The 25,199-nt window shown below is 40.3% G+C and overlaps 1 protein-coding gene across 1 annotated transcript in view; it reads right to left on the bottom strand.

Moving 5' to 3' along the window:
* COL12A1 (collagen, type XII, alpha 1) overlaps nt 1-25,199 on the bottom strand; it is a 237,313-nt gene that overhangs the window by 113,098 nt on the left and 99,016 nt on the right. The window contains 12 exon segments of the mRNA XM_015409542.1: nt 3,074-3,203; nt 4,159-4,298; nt 5,307-5,436; nt 5,683-5,828; nt 7,176-7,305; nt 11,810-11,952; nt 13,926-14,072; nt 14,211-14,375; nt 15,469-15,588; nt 15,678-15,827; nt 23,018-23,139; nt 24,820-25,012. Of these exon segments, the coding sequence (XP_015265028.1) occupies nt 3,074-3,203; nt 4,159-4,298; nt 5,307-5,436; nt 5,683-5,828; nt 7,176-7,305; nt 11,810-11,952; nt 13,926-14,072; nt 14,211-14,375; nt 15,469-15,588; nt 15,678-15,827; nt 23,018-23,139; nt 24,820-25,012 (1,716 nt within the window).

Here is a 25,199-nt window from a genome sequence, read left to right as displayed (position 1 = left end):
GGGCTGTGTATGCTGCTGTTCGCCAAACACATGCACTGTACAGTGATTGATCATCAGTCTTTTATTTGTATTGTTTTAGTCCAGTTGAGTGCCGGTTGTATAGTGGGAACCCTGCCTTGCCATGAACGGGAACTTTTTATTTAGAATGTTTGGACCCAGTTATGCGCTGATCATCTCATCAAATTATACCATGAGCCAATCCATATGGCAATAGGACTAAGTTTCAGTCCAGTGGCACCTTTAAGGCCAACAAAATATATAAGCTTTCATGTGCAAGCACATTTTTTTAGTAAGGACTGCGTGGGAAGTGACAACTGGTCAGTGCATGTGATTGAATGGCTAGGTTCACTTCTTGTGTACATATGTTTGTTGTATAAACCCCTACTCACATCTTTGATGTTGCTTCTTTCGGATGGTTCTTCTTGCTCTCTCCCAGAGCTTCTTCATGCTGGCATCATCGAGTAGCTGGTTCTGCAGAGGGGGATCCACATCAGGGGCCTCGGGGGCCTCAAAGAACTGCATTTTTTAGGCACTTAGGTTTAGTTCTGGTCTGCAAGGCATCCCTAGCATATCCTGAATGAGATAGGCCTTTTGCCACCCTTCTAAAAAGCTGGATGGTCCAGAGACAAGAACTTCACATCAGATACTACACATGACGGTCCTCTTGGTGTAGGCACAAAAAGATGCCTGTCAACTTCGGTACAAATGTTCCTAGGCATCATTTTCCAGACTGAAATGGCTGCTGAACATCACCTTGCAGAGTTCTCTAAGATCTGGTGAGGCACTGTTTTTATTTTATTTTTATTATCAGATTTATACCCCACCCTCCCAGCCAGAGCCAGCTCAGGGCAGCTTACAGAAAGAATAAAACACACAACAGACAGTTTAAATAATCCTAAAACCATATAAAACATTCTAACATTAAAAAGTGCTAACATTGATGATACTAATAAATAAGAAATTTTAAAAGTTTTGCACCCTTTTATCATTCCTCCTCCTTGTGTTCAGGTGCCGGAATAGTCATGAGCATATGACAGCAAAGTACTGACAGAAAAGATGTTCAGCATATCACCAGAAAAATCCAAAGTGCAGAACACACGTGGCACAACACAGATTAAAATTTTTACAGCATCAACTGCTCAGTGGAATAGCTGGTGGTGGCAAATGCATGTGTTAGTCTGTATATGTGTATTCTTTACTCAATATACTCCTCCATACACCCCCCTCCAAAAAATAAGGCCGAGACATAAAAGAAGAGACGCATGATGTCTAGTATCCACTTTGTTTTGCAAGCAGTGCAGACAAAAAACAGAGATTAACCAGTGCAAACATATGGTTGCCACTCTGCACTACAGTCTTAGTGAGCTGGTGGTATAAAAATGGTCCTCAGAAAGGTGTAGTTACACTAACAATAGGAACATGAGATAAAAGAAGATATGTGTGCAAAGATGAGAGAGTACACGAAGATGGCCTTGCTCAAATCAGACAGCCATGTCTTGTGCCTATCTGTACATGGGGGGGGGGGAGGAAGAAGAAGAAGAGGAGGAGGAGATTGGATTTATACCCCACCCTTCACTTGGAGTCTCAGGGCGGCTTACAAACTCCTTCCCCTTCCACTCCTCGCAACAGACACCCTGTGAGGTAGGTGGGGCTGAGAGAGAGCTCTGACAGAAACTGCTCTTTCAAGAACAGCTCTGACAGAACTATGGCTTGCCCAAGGTAATCCAGCAGCTGCAAGTGGAGGAGTGGGGAATCAAACCCGGTTCTCCCAGATTACATGCACTTAACTACTACACCAAACTGGCTGGTTAGGCCCTTGGATACACATTTTTCATTTTGTTGTCAATTAAAAATGCAAATTGAAAAGCGCTGTGTTTGACACATTATATATATGATGGCTCTATCAATGGTGTTATATCTGTCATGACTCATTTGCACGTGCAAATACTTTATGTGACCTCAAAGTGATATAAAATTGGCAGGTCATACCTGATGGTGTGTGGGACTGAACTGGCAAATGTACAACCTTCCTAGGCTTGCAGGTTTGCCCCTGCAGGATGCTAAGGCACCAGTCCCCAGCTGTATAACTGAAAGAAGCTGTGCCAGAGATAGTGGCTTGGGCATTGTAAAGCATTACAGGCCCCGGTCACATGGAGCATTAGACACGCTAGAGAGACGGAAGATTTCCGGTGTTAGCTCGTGGCATCCAGCGCCCGCCCATGTCCCGTCGCGAAAAGTTTTTTTTTGTCAAGTCTCCACGGGTGCGCACAAGCAACCAACGGCGCATGCGAACACTTGGGTTAAAAAAACCAACACAACCCCTGCGGCACTGCTTCTTTGCCACGCCGCAGGAGTGAGGTATAATCGGCACCTCCCCCCAACCACGGGATGTCGGCGGGACGTCGGGTGGGACGTCGGGTGGGACGTTTGATCCGGCTACCATGCGGTAGTTCGCTCCGGGGCAAACAGCCACACCTCCCCCCCGCGATATCCGGCCCGTGTGACCGGGGCCACAGTGCATTTGACTGTGCCTGAAAGGAACTGCTGTTTGGAATGCTATTTTACCAGTGCTATAGTGCTGTTCCTAGCAGTGCGCTTGAGGGGATTTATTTTTATCAGCTCTGTCTGAGTCAGTAACCTCACTGGTGGGCTCCTCATAATTACTACTTAAATAGAAACACACCAGCTGATGCTTGGTTCTGGTTACTAGGAATGTGGGCATATGTGTTACTATTTCACCTTTTAAGTTCTTCTAACTTTTGGTGCTGGTCTGATACCTCCTATTTGTGGTTTTTTATTAGCAGTGCAACTGGCAATTCCTGTGTCAGTCATCTTCTTGTCATAAGGTTAGGCAGCTGATAATAGTAAACTGGCAAAAACAGGATAGAAATCCCAACCTGATCCCCCAATCTCTCCATCAAATTGTCTTCAAAGAAACTATTCAAATGTACATCTGGCAAATTAAACCATCTGAAAGTGCTGAGGGCACTACTATTTACAAAGCTACACATTTCAATAAGCGCATCTGTTTCAAGAATCTAAGGAAATTCACAGGACAATATGATTGACTTACAAGTGGTGGCTTCAGTAGCTATTGGCACAGATAGTCCTTCATCATATACTGCAATAAGCTCTACTTGATAGAGTGTTTGTGAGAAAAGATCAGAGAGAACTGTGCTGGTCTGAGAGGAATCCACTTCCACCTACACATAAACAAAGATGCTCAGTTTATAAACAACATCTCTCTTGTGGCACCACTTTTCATATTTTCCATTCCCAATGCAGTTGGAAGCTCAGGGTAATCTTTACAAAACCTCTATCTGTTGAAAGAGAAAGCACTTTGTAATTATCTGTTTGTTTGTTTGTTTGAAAATGAACTGTATCATAGCCAGCTAACTAGGATATATTTTCACTGATCCCCTTCTGTTTTATAGATAGAATCTCAGCATAGTTTCAAACAATTAGTTTTAAGCTTTGTAGGCTCTGTTTATTTCAGTTCCAGTCCAATGACCTTAGTTTCATGCCCCAGTCCCAGGGTGGGAAGAGCTGGTTTCATGAATCAAAACTGAACTTCCTGCACTGTTGGTAGCATTTTAAAGGTCATGTCTGTGTTTCTTTAAGACTGTTAATAACAATAGGGTGAACTCAGCTTTGCTTGTTGGAACTGAGCAGTGCTTGAGGAGTTAAACCCCCTCTCCCTTCCATGTGGCCCAACTTTAATCACAGATGCATACATTGCCTTGTACAGATTAAAGGAGATTATGATCTTGGTTACATCAGTTTTAGGCATCATACTGCACCATCTTGTACCTCTCTGTCTGTATTCCCTATTTTTTTAAAGGTTACTTATTTTGCTACAGAGATATGCATGTAGCATACTCCTTTATTATTTCTTGTAGTTATGAAGTAGTATCATAGAATCATAGAGTTGGAAGGGACCTCCAGTGTCATCAAGTCCAACCCTCGGCACAATGCAGGAACAGTCTATACTGACTCAGTATCATGATAGCCAAAGGAACAAAACTTTTAAAGGGGGAACTTAAATTTACAGATCAGAGCATCAGTCTCCCAAGTGACTACTGTAAGTGATCATGTTTTAATATTCCAGGTAAGCTTGCTTAAAATAATATTATTACATACTTGCTAAAATTTGCTTACCTCTTTCACGTCATCATCTTCACCAGCTTTGTACTTCACTATGTATTTCCGAACTTTTCCTGGAGCAGCTTCCCAGTAGACTCTCATGCTACTGTGAGTAATATCTCTTGCCCTCAAGCTTTTTGCTCCACTTAGGGGTACTGTGAAATAATCATAATAATAGTAAGAGTACCAACATAGTCTAGGCACCTCAAGCCGCTCTCTGGAGAGTCAGTGTATACACTTTTAAAACAATTGTTTTCAATGGGCTACTGAAGTATTCTCGCCAAAGTAGTTTTATAAAAAAATATAACATTTAAAACATATTGAAGTAAGAACCACTTTAAAACTCAGATGTGAAAATACCATCTGGAATTAATCAGTAGTTTGTGACCGATTCCGCAAAAGCAGTTGTTGCACCCTCGATCTCCCATTTCCCCTGGTTGTACTGCTCAATTTCCCACTATTTACTGCGCAGTGGCATTTTGCCCCGCATCTCCCTGATCCTAAAAAATAAGGATCAAGAAGACACAGGGGAAATCAGGGGGAGATGCAAGTCAAAATGCGGCCGTGCACCAAATAGTGGGAAATTAAGCAGTGCAGCCAGGGGAAACGGGAGATTGAGGGCGCAACAACGGCTTTTGCGGAATTGGTCTGTGAGAGAGCCGAGAGTGGTTTGAAACATCACTCCCCATGGTGCATACAGGCATTTATTTTGTCCCAGACCCTTCTTGAATAGATTTTGCAAGCTTCTGCATAGCCTATGCATAACTTATATAAGGACAACAATGGAGAACACTACACATAATGACGCAAAGTGTGAGCTTTCTTTCAAACTCTCTTCTTTTTCAGAGAGCAATTGGACCATGCATGTAAAAGAAGTGATTGCCTTTGGATGGGACTGACTTTTGGTGGCTGAGGTTCAAGCAACATATGAGCATGGAAATGCTATCACAGTGTTTTATACTTTGGCAGATTTAATGACAAGTAATCCAGATCCTTGGAGTATAGATATAAATAACTGAGTAAGGGTATCATCATGTAGGCCTAGGCCGGGAGGGTGGGATGGAAATCTAATAAATAAATAAATTATGTAAACAGTTAAGCCATACATATATAGTATCAAACATCTGATGTTAAACACACAACAATAATGAAATTACTCTTACATGTCACTTCTTGAGTGGTGAGTGGGTCACTGGTCAGATCCCCAAACGTCCCATGAATTGTTAAAGTATACTCCGTGTTCGGAATCAAGTCAACCAGATGTACATCATTCACTGATGCTCCAACACGCATCTGTAAAAAAGAAAAGATAAACAAGGCAGTTTAGAGAAAACAAGCAGAAAGGAAAACAAATGCCTGTACAGTTACATAAAAAGTGAGTCTCCATATTTTCTGACAGATGCCTTGTGCATATAACCCTCCAGTCAATGGGCTTCATTCCATATTGTGTGCCAAAAATTGCCTCACTACTTAGGCATATGAAGAACCTAAGTGCTCTATCTTTTTTAAATTTGTTGTGTTAAAAGCAACTTTCCATACCTCTTTTTCTGTTGTTGGCACTGTGGCATTGACAGCATCATATAACAACAAGTAGCCAGTAGCTCCACCAATGGGTTCCCATCGTACTCGCATTGTGGTTGAAGTGATGTCGTAAGCATTTAGGTTTCTAACTGAAGGAATTGCCACTGTAAAACCATAAATATTATTTACATTAGTCATTACCCTTTTTTTCTGCTTCATTCCCCAACCCCTAAGTTCATTTCTAGCCCTTTGTAGGTGGGTGATGAAAAGAACATTTTAGGAGAAAGCTTTTAGTTACTGTATTCTTTATTATGGTTGTGACTTATGAAGCCAACTACAAGCCATATATATTGGCCTTCCTGGCCATTTTACACCTCCTGTTTTGGCTCTCTGCCAGGAACAGAAAACCAGAAGGAATGTTAAGCAGCTGGTAAGCTACAATACATGGCTGGGTCATACTGGGCACAACTGCAGTAAAAAGTGAAGTAGTGATCCATTATAGCTATGCTGGCATTATTTATGCTACCACTGTCCCCAAATAGTAAGCCTGCACTTTAAACTGACAAAGAATCACCACTATTTCAGTGCTCCCAAGTAGGGATGCCATGAACCTGTTCAGCAGTGAACCTACTCAGCTGTTGAACTTAGTTTATTCAACACTCACAATCACATTGTGAGACAATCAGGGATAGTTCGGATTGCATTAAGCAACTGGAACAGCTGTTGAACATGTTTGCAGCTATTTGTTTTTGGTCAGAAGCCAACTCACAGCTGATTAGGATTTCATCTTAGCAAGCCTAAGGAGCAGCAAAATATCCAGGATGGAAGATCAGAAGATGGCTGATCAGTTAGGAGGGGGATCCTGCTCTTCCGCCTCCATCTGAATAAAATGTTGTTGGGCACAGAGCAAAATTTCCCTGGCAGGAAATCAGAGGGCAACTCCCAGCTGATCCCTCACCAGCTGTCAGATGGCTTCTAATGGCTGTGAGTAGCCTGTTCCTGAGAACAGACACAATGAGGTTGAAAACTGCTGGTGAATGGGAAGTGAGCTGAACTGGCAGGTGTTTGAGCTTCCCTATCCACAGGTTAACGGATAATACCCCCGATGTGACTTGCTGTTACGCTTTGAACAGCTTCTTGGGTCGCTCTCTGGTATGCCTAAGTAAAGCTCTGAGCATTTTGTTTGCCATGTCAAGAGGGAAAAAAACTATCTATAAAGTGTTTTATGTTTAGAGCTTCCCCTTCTCTTCCAATCTACCAATTAAACCTGAAGATTATCTGTAAGTCTTATGAACTGTTAAAGACATAAGAATACCACAATCGTGCCCTGACCTGGTTAGCCCAGGTGAGCCCGATCTCATCAGATCTTGGAAGCTATTAGCCCTGGCTAGTATTTGGATGGAAGACATCCAAGGAATACCAGGGTTTTGACACAGAGGCAGAGCATGGCAAGCCACCTCTGAATGTCCCTTGCCTCCAAGCCCACTAGAAGTGCCACAATTGTCACTTACAGGTTGTTTCAGTGCCTTTTAGTGGTTCACTGCTTTGATCTTCTACCACAGAAAATACATTCACAACATATTCTGTTTCAGGTGTAAGGTCAGTAAGAACTGTAGTAGTTTCCATACGGTTTACATAGAACTGCATAAAAATAAAAGAATAGAAATTATTAAATACAATGCTATCTAATACTAATGTCAAAAGACATCTGGTTATACTACAGATATAATTTTCTCCAGAACTATTAGTTATCAGGCTTTTTGAAAGATGATGAGCAATGGTAGAAGGGGAGTCCATTTAGGATTGCACTGCTAGTCTGGTAGCTGAGCTTTCCACTGAATACTCTTCAATGCCCTGAAAATGAAACTGACTATCAATAATTTGTTACAAAAGCTTCTATGTCAAAATCACGAGAGTACTGGAGGAATTCTTTAAGATGAATATGACAAGTGATATTTCACTGATAACCAAATGGGAACCTAGTAAAACTTTTATCAGAAGTTTATCAGTGAAGCTTTAGACACTGAAAAAATTCACAAATATCTGCTTTTTATGAAGCAAAAATATTTTGATTTTGGTGGTTGGAGTGGAAAATATTTGGTGGCCAGAGTTAATAAAAAGAAAGCCAATAGAAATATAACTCATGTGAGAAAGTAAGATGGCTCATTAACAACTTTCAGGGATGAAACCATACAAGAATTTGAAAATCTTACAGAGAAGTATATACTTCTGAAACTATCAGGTTGATAGAATTGTCCTTTTAAAAAGTTAATTTTCCAAGGATTACAATGGAAAACAAAAGTTAACACTAGGAGATCCTATTACAGTTATTGAAGTTGTGGATGCTATAAAAATTAAATTAAGTAAAGCACCAGTATCATATGGTCCTATCTCTCTGCTCAACAATGATTACAAAACACTAATATCTACTCGTGCAAAAAGGTTTAAAGTTTATTGCATCCATCTTATGTACATTGCAATCAGACAGGGTTTATAGTGGGCAGTAAAGCTTCTATTAATATTAAGGAAGTTTTTAATATGATGGAATATGCAAAAATGAATAATTTAAAGTGCGCATTTGTTTTACTGGATGCAGCAAAAGCATTTGATAGATTAGAGAGTCAATTTCTTCTAGCTTGTTTGAAAGCTTATGGATTTGCTCAGCTTTTCCAGCAGTGGGCAGAGATTATATGTACCCAGTCTTGGGCTAGACTAAGTATATCAGGTTCTCTCTCTCTTCCTTTTAGCACTGAGAAAGGTGTTATTGTTTGCTTTCACCCTCAATCCTCTTGCTAGTCTTATTAAGGAGAATTCTATGAAAAAGGGCATAAAAGTTGGTTTACATGAATTTAAATGAGCATTATTTGCTGATAATGTAGCTGTTTTTACAACCTTAACAGAAACCAGCTGGTGTGCTAGAAACAATTTTATAGAATTATTCCTACATTTCTGTAAGTTAAAGGTATTTAAGACCAAGGTGCTATTAATAACTATACATTCTAGTGAACTAGGCAAAAATCATTGGTTAAGGCAAGGAACTCAAAGTGATGCTTCCATTAAATATCCTATTATATATGTTTCCTTGTGTATAGATAGCATATTTAATGTCAATTAAATGTCAAATTTTTGACAATTAATGTCAATTTAATGTCAAATCGAATTTATTATTTGATACAATTAATGCTGTAAAAATGGTTCTTCTCCCAAAAATTGTTATATTTGTTTCAAAATATTCCAATTTTGATTTCAGACAAAAAGTTACTGGAATGGCAAAATATGTTGAACAGCTTTATTTGGGAAAAGAAAAGACCTTGACTGGCCTGGCATGATGACCAGAGGAAGTGGAATGAAGGAGGCTTGGCAGTTCCAAGTATCACACTATATTATACAGCAACCAGATTGAATTGATTAGCCTCACAGCTTGTAGTGATGATTGCACAATCCTATGTAACGATTCCACTAAGGAGCTGTTTTATTCTTAGGAGACCTGAGAGGCTGAAATCTTATGTGAATAATAACTGGTTTATAGACAACATATTAGACATGTGTGATAATTATAGCAACAAACTGGCTCCAAATTTTCACTTCTTAATTCAATTGTATGAGAGCTTGCTCCTAGGGCTGGTTGGAAGAAGTTCAATTGTAAATGCCGGGAACAGGTTGGCTAGCTAGTTACTGTGATTTGGTGAAAAAAGCCAAATAATACAAATTACCACAATATCTGAATTTAGTAATGGAGGCATTCTAATTTTTCTGTTCTACTAAATAGTTTGGTCAATGCAAGACTACATAAATGAGAGTCAGAAAGGAAATTAACTCCTTTTGAACTTCTCCTTACTTCAAAGCATAAACATTCTCTTTCTAACTTTTACAAAAAGTTGTGTAATATTGACTGGGGCTTAGGGAAGCGTATTAAAAAAATGCCAGAAGGCTCTAGTTCCGAATCAGATGCAAACATTCGGGGTGGGGGGGTGTTCAACCGGCTTATCTTTTTTGGTCGGTTTTGGTTTGTGTGAAAATTCCATTAAGATGCTGCATTAATGGCATCTTTTTCCTGTCAGATTTGCAAGAATCTATACGTCTGTTCCTAGCAATTGTTGGTAATACAATGAAGTACATGCAGATTACATCCATATGTGGTAGACTTGTACATGTGCAAACAGCTACTGGCATATGGTGACAATCATGTTAACATGTGAAGACCAGTGAGAGCGACGGTATGCCAGCCAAGCCTGCCGACCTGCTAAGAAATGTATTCTGTATAGGTAGTTAACAATGTGGTCGATGTCTAGTTGTAATGATTTACCAAACTGCTTTTACTTATATTTATTGTATTTATGTAAAGTCGTTTTATGGACTGATGTTTTATCTATGTTGGTTTTATTAATGCTGTGAGCCGCCCTGAGCCACTTCGATGGAAGGGCGGGATAAAAGTTGAATGAATAAATAAATAAATGAAAATAACAAAGGATCTTGAACACACAGTTGTGCCTTCTCCAGACTTATTTTTGCTAAATCATGTTGAACCTCTTCCCAAGAAATTTTGGATGTCTAATTATATATTATTTTGGCCACTAGATTATAGCTAGCTAAGGTTTGGAAGGTAAAAAAGATGCCAACATGTAGAGCATTTGTAGACAAATTTAAATGTTTTTATTTATATGTACAGTTGTCTGTATTAGAAAAAAACAAAGATTTGTCTTGGTTGGATAAAATTTGGAAGAGTATTATAACTTGTAGGGAACAGTCATTATAACCTCCATACAATTTACATGATACAGTGGCTTTTCCTGGAAAGAAAAAGCAATTCCTATGGTAGCACAATGGGTTCACAAAATCTGGGATTTGTTTATGTTAGACGTTTTTTCAGTTTATAAGGATTTATTTATAATGAACAATTTTTTTACAATCCGTTAAGTATTTGGTTCCCTTTAGTAGAAAAGATAGATTTAGAATGTTTTGAATGGGAGGCTATTAAAGCTGCCAAATATAAGCTCCTCCTATTTTGTTGAGGCTACAAAAGGATTTTGCTAAATAGATTGTTTTTTCACAGAAGCTAACGGTTGTCAGTCTATCAAAATTGTTTATATACTATAATAGTACTGTAAATGATATGTAAATGACAGTATTGTAAATGATATGGTTCCAGTGCCCCTTTTCTTTTTGTTGTCACAGGTATTTTGACATCGCTGCTGCTATTTTAAAGTGTAACAATTTATAACTACACAATAATGATAATAAAATTTACTATTAAAAAAAATGATACAGTGGCTTTAAACTATTGTAATGTGTACTTATAAAATAGAAACCAAAGGGGAGAGGCCTTTAACTCCACCTCCTTGTAGTAGCATTTAAGGCCACAGTTCATCCACAGCCTTTGCTGGAACAACATGCATACCACACTGTTAGCTCCAGCTCCTGCCTTGACTCCTGGACCTCAGCCCTGAGCAGGGTAGGGAAGCAATTTTCCCAGACTCCTTCTAATGCAGACCCCAATTCACCTCTCCTGCTACTCTTTAGAGCCCCCGGTCCCCCAGGATCAGCATTTCTGGGAACATTTTGGTGTTGCAGTGGGAGAGATTCAAGAAACTCCTGCTACCCTGATGGAAGTCCATTGGGTCCAATCCAGCCTGGTTTGTAAAAGGATACTGTTTTCCTTTTGGTAGAAGACACCTTTTCTAAGGCAAATTGTTTTTAGCAGGTTAACTGAGTAGTCATTTCAATTGTCAAGAGATTATTTGTTGCACTAAATTGATTTCAAGGACTCAGAGAAAAAATAGTAATACTCTACCTTTGGATTTTTCTAAATAGTCTGTAAGGCACATTCCAACTCTACGAGTCTATGTTTTTATTCTTGAAAATGCAGCACTCTCTTAGAGCCAATTAATACATTATACAATGACTTTTGATCAAACATGTGTTTGGAATTCCATTCTGGGAACTCAATGCCCAGGTATGTGAGGTCCAATTCTAATCTGTCTGTGTTGATTAATCTGTGAGGACTGATGTGCACATGCAAGTCATAATTTGATTCCATAGAAGAGTGAAAAATATGCTTCTCTGATCTGGTCCCAAGGTTTATGAAGCTAAAATAGATGTACAACACAAAACCAAAACAAAACAGGATAGGGCTTCCAACTCTCACCTGCTTCGTAGGGCCCCCAGCAGCACGGTAATATTCAACCCTGTATCTGTCAACACTCTCAGCAGGAGCAGTCCAAGACACTCTGAAGGAACGAGGAGTTACCTCAGAAGTAACTAGATTGGTGGGTGGTGGTGACAAATCCCCTGTAGTGTCAGAACACACAAAACAAACAAAGTTAGAAAGTCTTAACCCAGAGACTTGCTGAAGTTAGAAAGGCAAATCAATCTTATCAATCAATTATATTTCCTTTTGATTTTTGTAAAATTTATTAATAATGAATAATTGAGTGTCACCAAGTCACAACCAACTTATGGTGTCCCCTCATGGGGTTTTTAAGGCAAGAGATGGGCAGAGGTGGATTGCCATTGCCTTCCTCTGCATAGTAACCGTGGTTTTCCTTGGTGATCTCCTATCCAGACCAATACTGACTACGGCCAAGACTGCTTAGCTTCAATAGCAGATATTGTATTCACTACTTGAAATATATGTGATCAACATACATATAAGAATTTGTAATGCAAGTAATAATAAATAATATAATAACAGTACAGGAATAAACAATCCAAATGAACTGATTTTAAAGTAGAAGTAGATGTCTGATCAGGCTCTTCCTTCTACCTCATATCTTTCACATCTTCTACAAATTTATTTACATTTTTTGTAGTCTGCCTTTATTTATTTATTTATTCACATTTATAGCCCACCCTTCCCAGAAGTGGGCTCAGGGCAGGTATTTCACTGGGATTCAAGGTGTATTACAAAGAAGGTACTACTGTGTAAAGAATAATATGCAGCCTACATATGTATTGCTACCTGCGTTGATCATAGTCAAATTTGTCACTGAATGCACTAAAGCCTGCCTGCTGGGAAAGTGCAGCCAGTCACAGTCTCCCAGCACAGATGTTCATTTCCATCACAAGTAGAATCATCATTCTGCACTCTGGGTGCATTTTATGTCATAAGTGGTTTTCTGTGTAGAAATTGTTTTAACACGTGAATTGACTGTGATCTTGTTGGATAATATGACCAGAGATGCTCATGAATGTCCACAGCTGGAGAAGACCACTTCCACCCAAACCTGCCCTCCCTTCTCATTTTACCCTTGCAGCATAGCTCCTTTCTGAACTAGCAGCATAACATCAAATAGGGGGGGAGGAGGACAAGGAGGAGATTGGATTCATACCCCGCCCTTCACTCAGAGTCTCAGAGCAGCTCACAAACTCCTTTCCCTTCCCCTCCACACAACAGACACCCTGTGAGGTAGGCGGGGCTGAGAGAGCTCTTTTCAGAACTGTCCTTGAGAGAACAGCCATGACAGAACTATGGCTTGCCCAAGGTCATCCAGCAGCTGCAAGTGGAGGAGTGGAGAATCAAACCCGGTTCTCCCAAATTAGAGTCCACATTCCTAACCACTACACCAAACTGGCTCGTCCACAATGTGGCTTTTTCTCACATCAGCATCTCTTCTCTCACAGAAACTGGAAAAATACTGATGTGTGTGGTAGAGGACATAGGTACTTTTCACACTGCCTGGCAGGTGTAAGCATGAGTTGTGTTGCAGTGGCTACAAGAGTGATGATAATCTGAAAACGGGCCCTGAGATGTTCTGATATTACATGTGTACATGTGCACAAACAAGTGTATATACCTACAAACACATCAGTCTGTGAAAAGTTTCCTTTCCTCCTTTGTATACTACAGAGAAATGGAACAACCCAAATACCCTAGCTTAGTAGTTCTCAAAATGTGTGTTTGGATTCAAAAGCAGCTCATGACTCTCTCAGGTAGATCATGAGGCCAGGAGTGAGGAGGAGAGGCAGGGGAATGTGAGACAGGAAACTACAGGAGGCTCAATGGCAGCTTTGGATATGTCTCTGCATAATGTGTGAAAAGGCCACAAAATATAGCCCATTGTTCAATAATACTATATATTTTAAATGCTAAACATGAAAAATAAAATATGGACTTGCTCAATATGAATTGATGATGTATTTTGGCATTTTTATGTTGGGGACAGTGAAAAAATATGAAGTTATTTTGAAAGAAGGTCTTTCCCAAAAACTAGCTGAGCTTGATAAAACCTAAGATAGTGCTAAAACTGAAAAGGGAAACATACCTGGACCTTTCACACTATTGCACAAATTAATGGTGAGGTCATCAACAATAGTATTAAGCAAGGAGAAATCTGCAACGTTGTAAGCATGGGTCTCATCTGGGTCTGAAGCAATCTGTTTCAGTTCACTTTCATCAGCATTTTTAATACCTTAAAAAGATTATGAAATAAACCATGTTTGAAATAAATCAGAAATATCTGCTGGCATAATATAATCTCATACAATAGAATGGATTCTTTACGCTGTCTACTCACTTCTATATTAATGTCTCTTTACATGATACTCACCGACAGCATAAAGCTCCACTCCCTGATCCCTCAGATTCTGTGATGGACCCACTATATCATCCTGTGATTTGCCATCAGTGATGAGGACACCTATTTTGCGAGCTCCAGGCCTCATGCCAACTTCTTTTTTGAAGTTGTTTGCTAAGATGAACCTCAAGGCCATTCCTGAAATCACAACACACAACAGGTGGTGAGAGAAAGAGAGTCATTATTCACTAGCCTTGGTTTCTAACCTAGGAAGTTGGCCCCCAAGAAGTGGTGTAGGCATTTATTAAAGGATACATAGTAGCTGCCCTACTGAGAACTTTCTGAGCTGCTAACACGGCTACCCATCATGAAAAAAGCCTTTGCCCAGGCTTGATCTCATTAAACTTAAAAAACAACCTAGAAATACCAGTTTGTACAGAACAGCAGTAAATTAAAAGGGAATATTTTACCCCTTCCCCCTCCCTTTGTGCTGTTTTCCCAATCAAAATCAACCTCTGGCCCTAAACTCTGTTTAGGAGCAAAAAATACAAGTACTGGGAGATTAACCGTCATTGGGAAAACAGAAGGAGAGAAAAGAGAACTTTGGGGCACAAACTCAGGATTCTACCACCAGTGCCCTTCATGGTCTCATAAGAAACTTTTGCTACAGAATGAATTGGAGAAGCCATATCCTACCTTCCAGACAAAGTTCAGTAGGAGATATTAATTAATCCCAAGCCTTTTGGATCCAGGCCCATAGCTGGGACTCCTTCCCACCTCCCTCCACCTTTCCTGATTACTGACTGATGAAGTGTGCATGCACAGAAAAGCTTATACCCAGAATTAAACTTCCGTGGTCTTAAAGGTGCCACTGGACTCAAACTGTGTCAAGGAGGGCAGGATATAAATTAAATAAATATATAAATAAATAAAATAAACTTTGTTCTATTGTTTTAGACCAACACGGCTACCCAATCTGACTTCACTCCTAGTTCTACTATATTGTTCCTTATAATTGACACCTCCAGGGTCACTTACAATAACTTTTCTTCTCTTTCACCGAGGAGAAGCAAAACACATTTCCATGCAAAGTTCATATTTACAATAAGATCTACAAGATTTTTTTTTTCATCAGCCCACTACCTATTAACTGAAGACTTGATCTGGAACACATGTAAACTACTGTGTTCACCATGGGGAGGACAGTTTAGTATCTCTGAGACAAACATCTTTGTATATAATATTGTGAGTCATTTTCCCCCTTCAAAGAAATCAGTATAAAAATGTCTACCTGTCAGAGTGTTGCCTCCTTTATATGGTAAGTTGGCCACAGCTTCCAATAAACTCTGTTTGGTCCTGTGTGTATTGAGCTGCCATTCTGTTCTAGGATCTCCACTATACTGCGCAAGAGCTAGGAGTAAAATTTCACTTCATTATAAAAGCTGAAAACAAAACAAAACAAAAGCCTCACAGCACATATTCTAGTACTTTCAAACTTACCTATCTGTACTTTGTCAGGACCAATATCAAATACTTCGACGATACGACCAATGAAACTGCGGACTGTTCTAAAATTTGGTCGACCAATACTCCATGAGCCATCCACCAGCAATACAATGTCTGCTTCCGCCCTGGTTATACATTCTAGACCTGCCACACCAACCAGAACAAAAATATGTTAGTTGCATCAAAAGTAGTAACTGTCTATGATTGCCTGTAGTGCAGGGTTTGAGCTAATGAAGTTCTTTTATATTTCCTGACACTTACAGAACTATTACAAAAAGATGCACATCCCTTTGTCTCACAGGCTAAAATATTGTACAGATTAGTCCTTCTAAAACGGCTTCAGCTAGCTTGAATGTAAATACTATGAGAATCATGTTTGTAAGAAAATTTGTGAACAAATAAATTCAAATTATGTAGCCAATGATTACTTCATTATGTATATTTTGGAAAGTTCAAAATGAAAATATTTAAGCACTAAAAACTCTGATGGAGATTGGCAGAATCTTTAGAAATTAGCACAGTCTTAATGCATTAAGATAAATGATAACATTAATTTTATACTGGAATACGGTCAATTAATTTAGATGGTGCAGAAATTTGTACATTTACAACTACAAGACAAAGAAAACAACATAAATAAGATACACAAATACACACAAAACACAAGAATCAGAAGTGACAAACACAAACATTTATACAAAGTTTTAAACAAGCATATCAGTTTGGGAACCTCCTGATTACAAATCGTAGAATAAAAATAGGAATCTTTTTTTTTTCCACATGCTGGAATTCACAAAACATTTATACAAAGAAGAAAGGCAGACGTTTTAAATGATTCTTTAATCAGGCATTTCAATGAAAAGAAATGTATTCCTCCTTTTTCTTCTGGAGATCATGTTATCAGTTCCAACATTTTCTGGCTTTATGTCATCATAGCTTCTGGTCTTTACATGGAAGAAATCCCATTGAGTAAAATCAGGCACACTCATCACAGTTGAAATATAGATGCAGTACTGTAGATTCCTTAACAGAAATATTCCAGGTACCTGAGAATTTTAAATGCATGAGCCTCTTCTGCACAGAAAACACAATTCTAATCTTCAGTCATCACGATTATAAATTATGAAGTAGGCTTCATTCATGCAGCAGTACTGGTCAGGACCCAACCAGCAACATGCACGAGAAGAAAGTATTTCTAAGCACACATCTGGTTCATCAATTCCACTCCCCCCAGTTGTATCCCATGACAGATCACATGCCACAGCAGCAGCTTTTGCAGTCTACAATGGGCTGTGCAGGAGGCAGAAAAACCATGGCATACAGGTAAAACTCTATGCAGGGTCTTTAGATCCAGGGCTGTTTCTACATGGTCAGAGATAATTCTCCATGTAGTTCTTTTTACTGCATCCACATAGAAGTTTTCCCAGGTATTTCTTCACCTCAGCCTCTATCATTGGGTAACTTTATTTAAAAGGGGGGAAAGTAATAGCTATATTACTATAGCTCTATGGCATTATAACAACAGTCTATTGTACCAAAGTACCAGTTTCCAGATTTTTTTTTAAACAGCCCTTGAGGTTGCAGAGTTATAAGGAAATATGTATACCCAGGGTTTTTTGCTTTATCTGCAACAAAATGAGTTAGAGACTTACTTTTTAAAAAATGAACATGGGGTACTCATACATTGTTGCCATACATCGTTATAATGTTATAGCAATCTAGCTGTTATCTATTTTTAAAGGCCTGAAAAAGTCTTCCAGTGGTGGTATGGAACAACTACCACAGGGACTGAAGTAATGCAAATCATGCCAATGTGATAGAAACCTGAAAAAATGCATGTACACATGAGATTTGACTGCAGGCTTTCCCAAAAGTTTATATCAAACCAGGCTTAGGAAACATCGCAGCAAATGGGGGAAAACATAGAAATAGGATGAACAAAGGATGATGTCATGTGGGTGCTCCTGAAAACGGTTGTAGTAAGGAAGCCAAGAGGGAGCAAAATATCAGTGTGGAAACAGCTCCATTCTCAATGTAAAGGGTTTCATGTATGGCATAGTGGATGCCATCAACTCTTTCAAAATCTTTTTATATCTGTTTCCCACTTGTAAATCCTGGTAGACAGACTACATTACTTTAAAAACGTAACCAAAGGAATAATGGAAATTTAACCAATGTTGGCCCCGGTCACATGGGCCGGATATCGCGTGGGGGAGGTGTGGCTAATTGCCCCGGCGTAGTTTGATCCGCGATTACGCGATCAGACGCACCAGCAGCACACCACAGGTCCTTCCCTCAGCGCCGGCGGGTAAAGGAGGGACCGGAGGGGAATGCTGCGTGCCGGTGCGATCACACCATGGGCATCTGGAGGCAGCCTGTGGCAAATGTTTCCTAGTACCTTGGAAGTACTAGTTTTTTAACACGCATCATCGGCGGGAAGCCACGGGTTAGCCACAGGAGCACTACGCTTCCCAAATGTTGCGGTGTGATTGTGCCCGGAAAATCCGCCTATCATCCGTCTCTTTAGCGCGGCAAATGCTCCATGTGAACGGGGACGTTCAGCAGAATTACATCTTTCTAAGCTTGTTGTAGTCAAGTCTATTGAATAAGGAGTAATTCTGCTTAAGATGGCCCTAAGCCCTGAGAACTGAAAGTGCTGAACTTTCACCAAATTATGCCAGATATCTGTCACCATTCGTTTCTAAACACACAACCCTCTGATGGTGCTTCCATCGAGTGCGAGAGAATTCTCTTACACAATTCAAACATAGATGTAGGGTTGCAATCAGAGAACTGCACTACTAGTTCTGGGTATCCATGGGAACTTTGGGTTTGTGTTCTGTATAGAGCAGGCCACCTTCCATGCCACATGGCAAGCCACTTAAAATTCAGGGGGTTGGATCCAGAGCAGTACAAGTAATAAATACACTGGCCCATTCTGCATCTAGCATTCACACCACTATTTTACAAAACCCACCTTGGAACAGAAATTCCCCTCTACATTGCATGCCACTTTCACTTTGATTGTCAGATTTTATGGCAGTTTCCAGACTGCATGCTGCTTTCACTTAATTTGATCTCTCGGCTTTATGGTTTGTTGTAGTTCAGTTGCACAGTCGAGTCTGATGCTTTGCCACCCCATGGACCTCATCATGCCAGGCCCTCCTGTCTTCTGCTGTCCACCAGAGTTTGCTTAATTTCATTTTCATTGCATCATAACACTGTCTAACCATCTCATCCTTTGTTGTCCCCTTCTTCTTTTACCTTCAATCTTTCCCAGCATCAGGGTCTTCTCCAGTGAGTGTTCTCTTCTCATTTGGTGGCCAAAGTATTTGAGTTTCAGCTTCAGTATCTGGCCTTCCAGGGAATAGTCAGGGTTGATTTCTTTTAGGATTGACTGATTTGATTTCCTTGCAGTCCAAGGGACTCTCAAGAGTCTTCTTCAGCACCATAATTCAAAAGCACCTATTCTTCGGTGCTTGGCCTTCCTTATGATCCAACTCTTGCAGCCATACATTACTACTGAGAATACCACTGCTTCGACCATAAGGACTTTTGTTGGCAGGTTGATGTCTCTACTTTTTATTATGCTGTCTAAGTTTGCCATAGCTGTCTTCCCAAGGAGCAGGCGTGTTTTAATTTCATGGCTACAGTCACCATCTGCAGTGATCTTGGATCTCAGGAATGTGAAGTCTGTCACTGCTTCCATGTCACTGCTTTTCTATGCTAAACCAATCAGTTGTTCCATATCTGTTCTAACTGTCGCTTCTTGACCCTTATAGGGGTTTCTCAGGAGACATGTGAGGTGGTCTGGTACTCTCATCTCTTTAAGGACTTGCCATAGTTTGTTGTGATCCACACAATCAAAGGCTTTAGCATAGTCAATGAAGCAGAAGTAGATGTTTTTCTGGTACTCCCGTGCTTTCTCCATAATTCAGCAAACGTTGGCAATTTGATCTCTAGTTCCTCTACCTCTTTGAAACCCACCTTGTACTTCTGGCAGTTCTCTATCCACGTACTGCTAAAGCCTAGCTTGTAGGATCTTGAGCATGACCTTGCTGGTGTGTGAAATGAGTGCAATTGTGTATACATATCTGTAAGCATATCTGGTCTAAGGACTGTAATAGAAATAAACTAAAACTAAAGGTGCAATTGTGTGATAGTTTGAACATTTCTTGGCATTGCCCTTCTTTGGGAATGGAATGTTAACTAACCTTTTCCAGTCCTGTGGCCACTCTTGTCTTTTCCAAATATGCTCAGATGGGATACCATCACCTCCTCTAGCTTTGTTGTTAGTAATGCTTTCTAAGGCCCATTTGACTTTGCACTCCAGGATGTCTGGCTCGAGGTCAGCGACCACACTGCACTCCAGGATGTCTTGCTCGAAGTCAGTGATCATACCGTTGTGGTTGTCAAGGACATTGAGGTCCTTCTTGTATAGTTCTTCTGTGCATTCTTGCCACCTCTTCCTAATCTCTTCTGCTTCTGTTAGGTCCCTACCATTTTTGTCCTTTATCATGGCCAGCTTTGCACAGAACGTTCCCTTGATTTCTCCAATTTTCTTGAAGAGCTTTCTAGTCCTTCCCATTCTACTGGTTTCATCTATTACTATTCAGGAAGGCCTCCTTATCTCTCCTTGCTGTTCTCTGGACATTTGCATTCAGTTGGGTAAATCTTTCCTTTTCACCTTTGCCTTTTGCTTTCCTTCTTTCCTCAGCTATTTGTAAAGCCTCATCAGACAGCCACTTTGCTTTCTTGCATTTCTTTTTCTTTGGGATGGTGCTGATTGCTGCCTCCTGTACAATGTCATGAACATCTGTCCATAGTTCTTCAGGCACTCTTTCTATCAAATCTAGTCCCTTAAACCTATTCTTCACCTCCACTGTATATTCATCAGGGATATGATCTAGATTAAACCTGAATGGCCTAGTGGTTTTCCCAACTTTCTTCAGTTTAAGACTGGATTTTGCATTGAGTAGCTGATGATCTGAGCCACAGTCAGCTCCAGGTCTTGTTTTTACTGGCTGTATGGAGCTTCTCCATCTTTGACTGTGAATGATATAATCAATCTGATTTCTGTGTTGCCCATGTGTAAAGTTGCCTCTTAGGTTGTTGGAAGAGGGTGTTCACTATGACCAGCATGTTCTCTTGAAAAAACTCTGTTAGCCTTTGCCTGGCTTCATTTTGTTCTCCAAGGCCAAACTTGTCCATTATTCCGGTTACCTTTTGACTTCCTACTTTAGCATTCCAGTCCCCTATGATGATGAGGACATATTTTTTGGTGTTAGTTCTAGGAGATGTTGTAGGTCTTCATAGAACCGGTCCACTTCAGCCTCTTCTGCATCAGTGGTTGGGGCACAGACTCCGATTACTGTGATGTTGAATGGCTTGCCTTGGATTCGTAATGAGATCATTCTGTCGTTTTTGAGATTGTATCCCATTACTGCCTTTCACACTGTCTTGTTGACTAAAAAGGCCACACAATTTTTTCTATGGGATTCTTGGCCACAATAGTAGATATAATGGTCTTCTGAGTTAAATTCGCCCATTCCTGTCCACTTTAGTTCACTGATTCCCAAGATATCGATGTTCAGTCTTGCCATCTCATTTTTGACCACATTCAACTTACCTTGAATCATAGATCTTACATTCCAGGTTCCTATGCAGTATTGTTCTTTGCAGCATCGGACTTTCCTTTCACTGTCAGACACATTTACAGCTGAGCGTCCTTTCGGCTTTAGACCAGCCACTTCATTCTTTCTGGGATTACTTGTACTTGCCCTCTGCTCTTCCCCAGTAGCATATTGGACACCTTCTGACCTGAGGGACTCATCTTCCGGCATCATATCTTTTAGCCTTTTGTTACTGTCCATGGGATTTTCTTGGCAAAGATACTGGAGTGCATTGCCATTTCCTTCTCCAGTGGATCACATTTTATCTGAGTTCTCCACTGTGGCGTGTCCATCCTGGGTGGCTCTCCACAGCATAACCCACAGCCTCATTGAACCATGCAAGCCCCCTCGCCATGTCAACGCAATGATCCATGAGAGAATGGTTTTATGGTAGCTGTCTGCATAGATTTATTGCTGTTTAATGGCCATTCAGGGGGTGACTCTGTAGTCAGGACGGTGTTGCCCCGGGGTATTTGAATGTGGTTTTGAGCCACATCTTTTTCTGTTCCAGTGTGGGTTTGGTAAAACAACGGAGAAAATGCTAGATGCAGAATGGGCCACTGTTTGCACAATAAGGTTTTCTTGTCTTATCTTTCCTATGGAAATTCCCTCTGCCCCCCCCCCCCCGGCCCACCCAGGACTGGCAAACTCTCAGGAACTGTTTATATATAAGGTAGGAGATATTCAAAAGCATTTGTGATATGGCATACAGTTTAAACAAATCAGTGTAATACTTAGGTATACCTAAGTTGCACTTTGAATTCAGACCGTAACGTTTTTTGTTCTTATTCTTGGATCTAGGAAGCATATGTATGTGGTAAAATATTTGTAACTACATCAACTTTTACATTTCCAAAATACTCTCCTTTTTTCTTTTCTTTTTTTTAAAAAAAGAGAACTATATATTTCAAAAGTGAAAAACTGGTTTAATCCTTTTGTTATTGAAGGGTACTTTCTGCATTTTCTCACATCTGTAGAAAAACACAATGGCAGAGTAATTATATAGGTCCTTTACTTACTCTGTACAGGGGACCATCGGGATCAAAAGTACTCAGAATACAACAGCTCAGCTTGTAAATACCACGAGGTGTTTGTCAAAATAAGAACAACCCATAGGTCTGTAGCACTGCTTATGAACAGTTTGAAATAGGCAAAAAATGAATTAGGGAAAAGGTCTCCTGGAAAAAAGATATGGTCATTAACTAAAGATAAATGCTAACAAGAAATGGGAAATGTTAAGACCAAGGGATAGTTTTCAGGAAAAAACATCCTCTTCTATTAAGCAATGCTTCTTGCTAGTCAATTACTATCTGGTAATTGTGGCAATTACCCGATGGTAAGAAATTGCAAGCAGATAAATAGGTACCGCTTCGGTGGGAAGGTAACAGTGTTCCGTGCGCCTTGGCATCTAGTCATGCCGGCCAAATGACCATGGAAATGTCTCTGGACAGTGCTGCCTCTTCGGCTTGGAAATGGAGATGAGCACCGCACCCCTAGAGTCGGATTCGACTGGCTTTCGAGCAAGGGAAACCTTTACCTTTACCTAATTGTGCCGAAACAGTTCATGTTACCAATTGCATACACATACTATCAAATATAAAATGTCCAGTTAAGAAACAAACTTAAAGATTTATTAACCTCCTTTATAAAAATGATATTTACCTCTAGATAAAAATGGAACTACTGTAGCATCCGAAAGGGTAGTCATTTCTTGTCCAATCAATGGCAAACTTTCACCTCGTTCAAATACTCCAAAAACATTTACTTTATAGGTAGTGCCTGCCCTGAATGATTAAAACGTATATTTAAATCCAATTAGGCTAAACTAGAGGGTTCATTTTGTCACACATTTTATAAGCTATCTAGAAGCGCCTACATTTATTTCTTTAAAATTCTTTTATGGTGCCTCTCCAGGAACCCGCCTAAGATGGCTTACAAAATAAAAATACTAAAAACAAGACATTAAACAATATTAATTAAAATCTAGAATAAAAACCCCACCCAGCATAAAATATAGACCATAAAACAGACTTCTGACATCTTAAAATAACAGTTTCCAGACTACAATAGTGTTGAAACAAAAGCCTGGGTGATCAAATGTTTTGGCCTGGTGTGTTAAACAAAGCAACATAGAGACCAGGCTAGCCTCGAGGGGAAGGGCATTCCATAAGCAAGGTGCCATTACTGAAAAAACGCTGTCTTGTGTTGCCACCTGTCTCATGTATGAAGGTGGGGAAACAGAGAGCAGGGCTTGTGGTGCAGATCTTAACTGGCAAGCGGATAAAGAGGAGACATTCCTTCAAGTACCCTGACCCCATGTCATTTAGGGTTTTTAAGGAACAAAACAGCACTTTGAATTGTCTCTGGGGAAAAATGGGCATCCAGTGCAGATCTTTCAGCACTGGGATGATATGATACCTGTATCCCATTCCAGATAATAGCCTGCTTGCTGTATAAACTGCACAAGCTGAAGTTTACAAAATATTTTCAAAGGCCGTCCCAATTAAAGCACATTACATTAATCTAGCCTGGATGTAATCAGAGCATAGATCCCCATGGCCCAGGGTTGCCACAGAGAGAGACCTCCCATCGACAACTCTATCTTCCTGCCACTTCTCAGAGCAGCAGCAAGATTCAAACAAAAAAAATTCACCATTGGACCAAGAGCATCATGTCACTTCCAGGGAAAACCCAGAAGTGACATCAGTCCTTTCAAGGAATCTTTGGAAATTCTATGGTTTCACCATAGAGTTCTCAGCAATTCCTACAGAGGCATGGCATCACTTCTGGGTTTTCCCCAGAAGTGATGTTATGCTGTTGCTGATGGTGCCCCTCATGTGTTCCACCCCTCCTGGACTCCTGCCAGTAGCCAGGCTATGCCTGGGAACCCTACCTTGACCAGATCACACTTCTCAAGGAATGGCCAAAGTTGATAAAAAACATTCCATGCCACAAAGAATATCTGGGCCTCCAACTGTAAGCTAGGATCTAACAGTAATCCCAAACTAAGAAACTATTCCTTCAAGGGGAGGTGTAACCCCCTCCAGGACAGGCTGACTCCTCAGTCCTCACGCTTTGTGATTGATCAGCAGCACCTCAGTCTTGCCTGGATTAAACTTCAGTTTTTTGGCCCTCATTCACTTACTGTCTCCAGGTGCTATTCAGGACTTCCACAAACCACTTGTTAAGGAGATGTAGAGCTGAGTGGCAGCCACCTTACCACAGGTCCCCTTATAATCTCTCCCAGCAGTTTCATGTAGACGTTAGACAGCAGGGGAACAAAATTAAGCCCTGCAGGACCCCATTATAAGTATTGAGAATATTTCTACATGGACCTTTCACTTTTTGCTACCCAAGGCAGCTACCAGTATAGATTGAAAACAATAGAGTTGGTAGACTCTCTCGAAAGTGGGATGTATGCTTTGGTTTGTTTAGATCATTTCCAAATAAAAGATCATCAATACCTGAGCTCCTCCAAAACTACTGTGTTGTCATATGGCCCAACCATTAATTCTCCAAGGCGTCTCTCGTCTCCGGTAGGGTGGAAAGTTACTTTGTACCCCCTCACTTCCCCAGGGGCTGGCTCCCAGGTTACTCGAAAGCTTGACATTGTAGAATCAGATGTTTTCAGATTTCTTGGAGGCTTAAAGGGGGAAGCTGCAACAGCCAAACAATATGCTCAAAAAATGCAAATATTCAGTACAAATTGACAAAATGCCCATCATCAAACAGGCATATATGTGAGACTAAGACTTAGACACTGGAAGAAGCCCTGAAGGGTGCAGTGTATCTATGCTTAACCACACACTATATCTGTGCTCCTCTTGGGATGCTTGTCACAGCA

This window comes from Gekko japonicus, unplaced genomic scaffold (genome assembly GCF_001447785.1).
Source record: "Gekko japonicus isolate JY-2015 unplaced genomic scaffold, Gekko_japonicus_V1.1 scaffold1213, whole genome shotgun sequence".
NCBI classification, from domain to species: Eukaryota; Metazoa; Chordata; class Lepidosauria; order Squamata; family Gekkonidae; genus Gekko; species Gekko japonicus.
The sequence above is the reverse complement of the archived record's forward strand: the minus strand, read 5'-3'. Positions and strand labels throughout refer to the sequence as shown.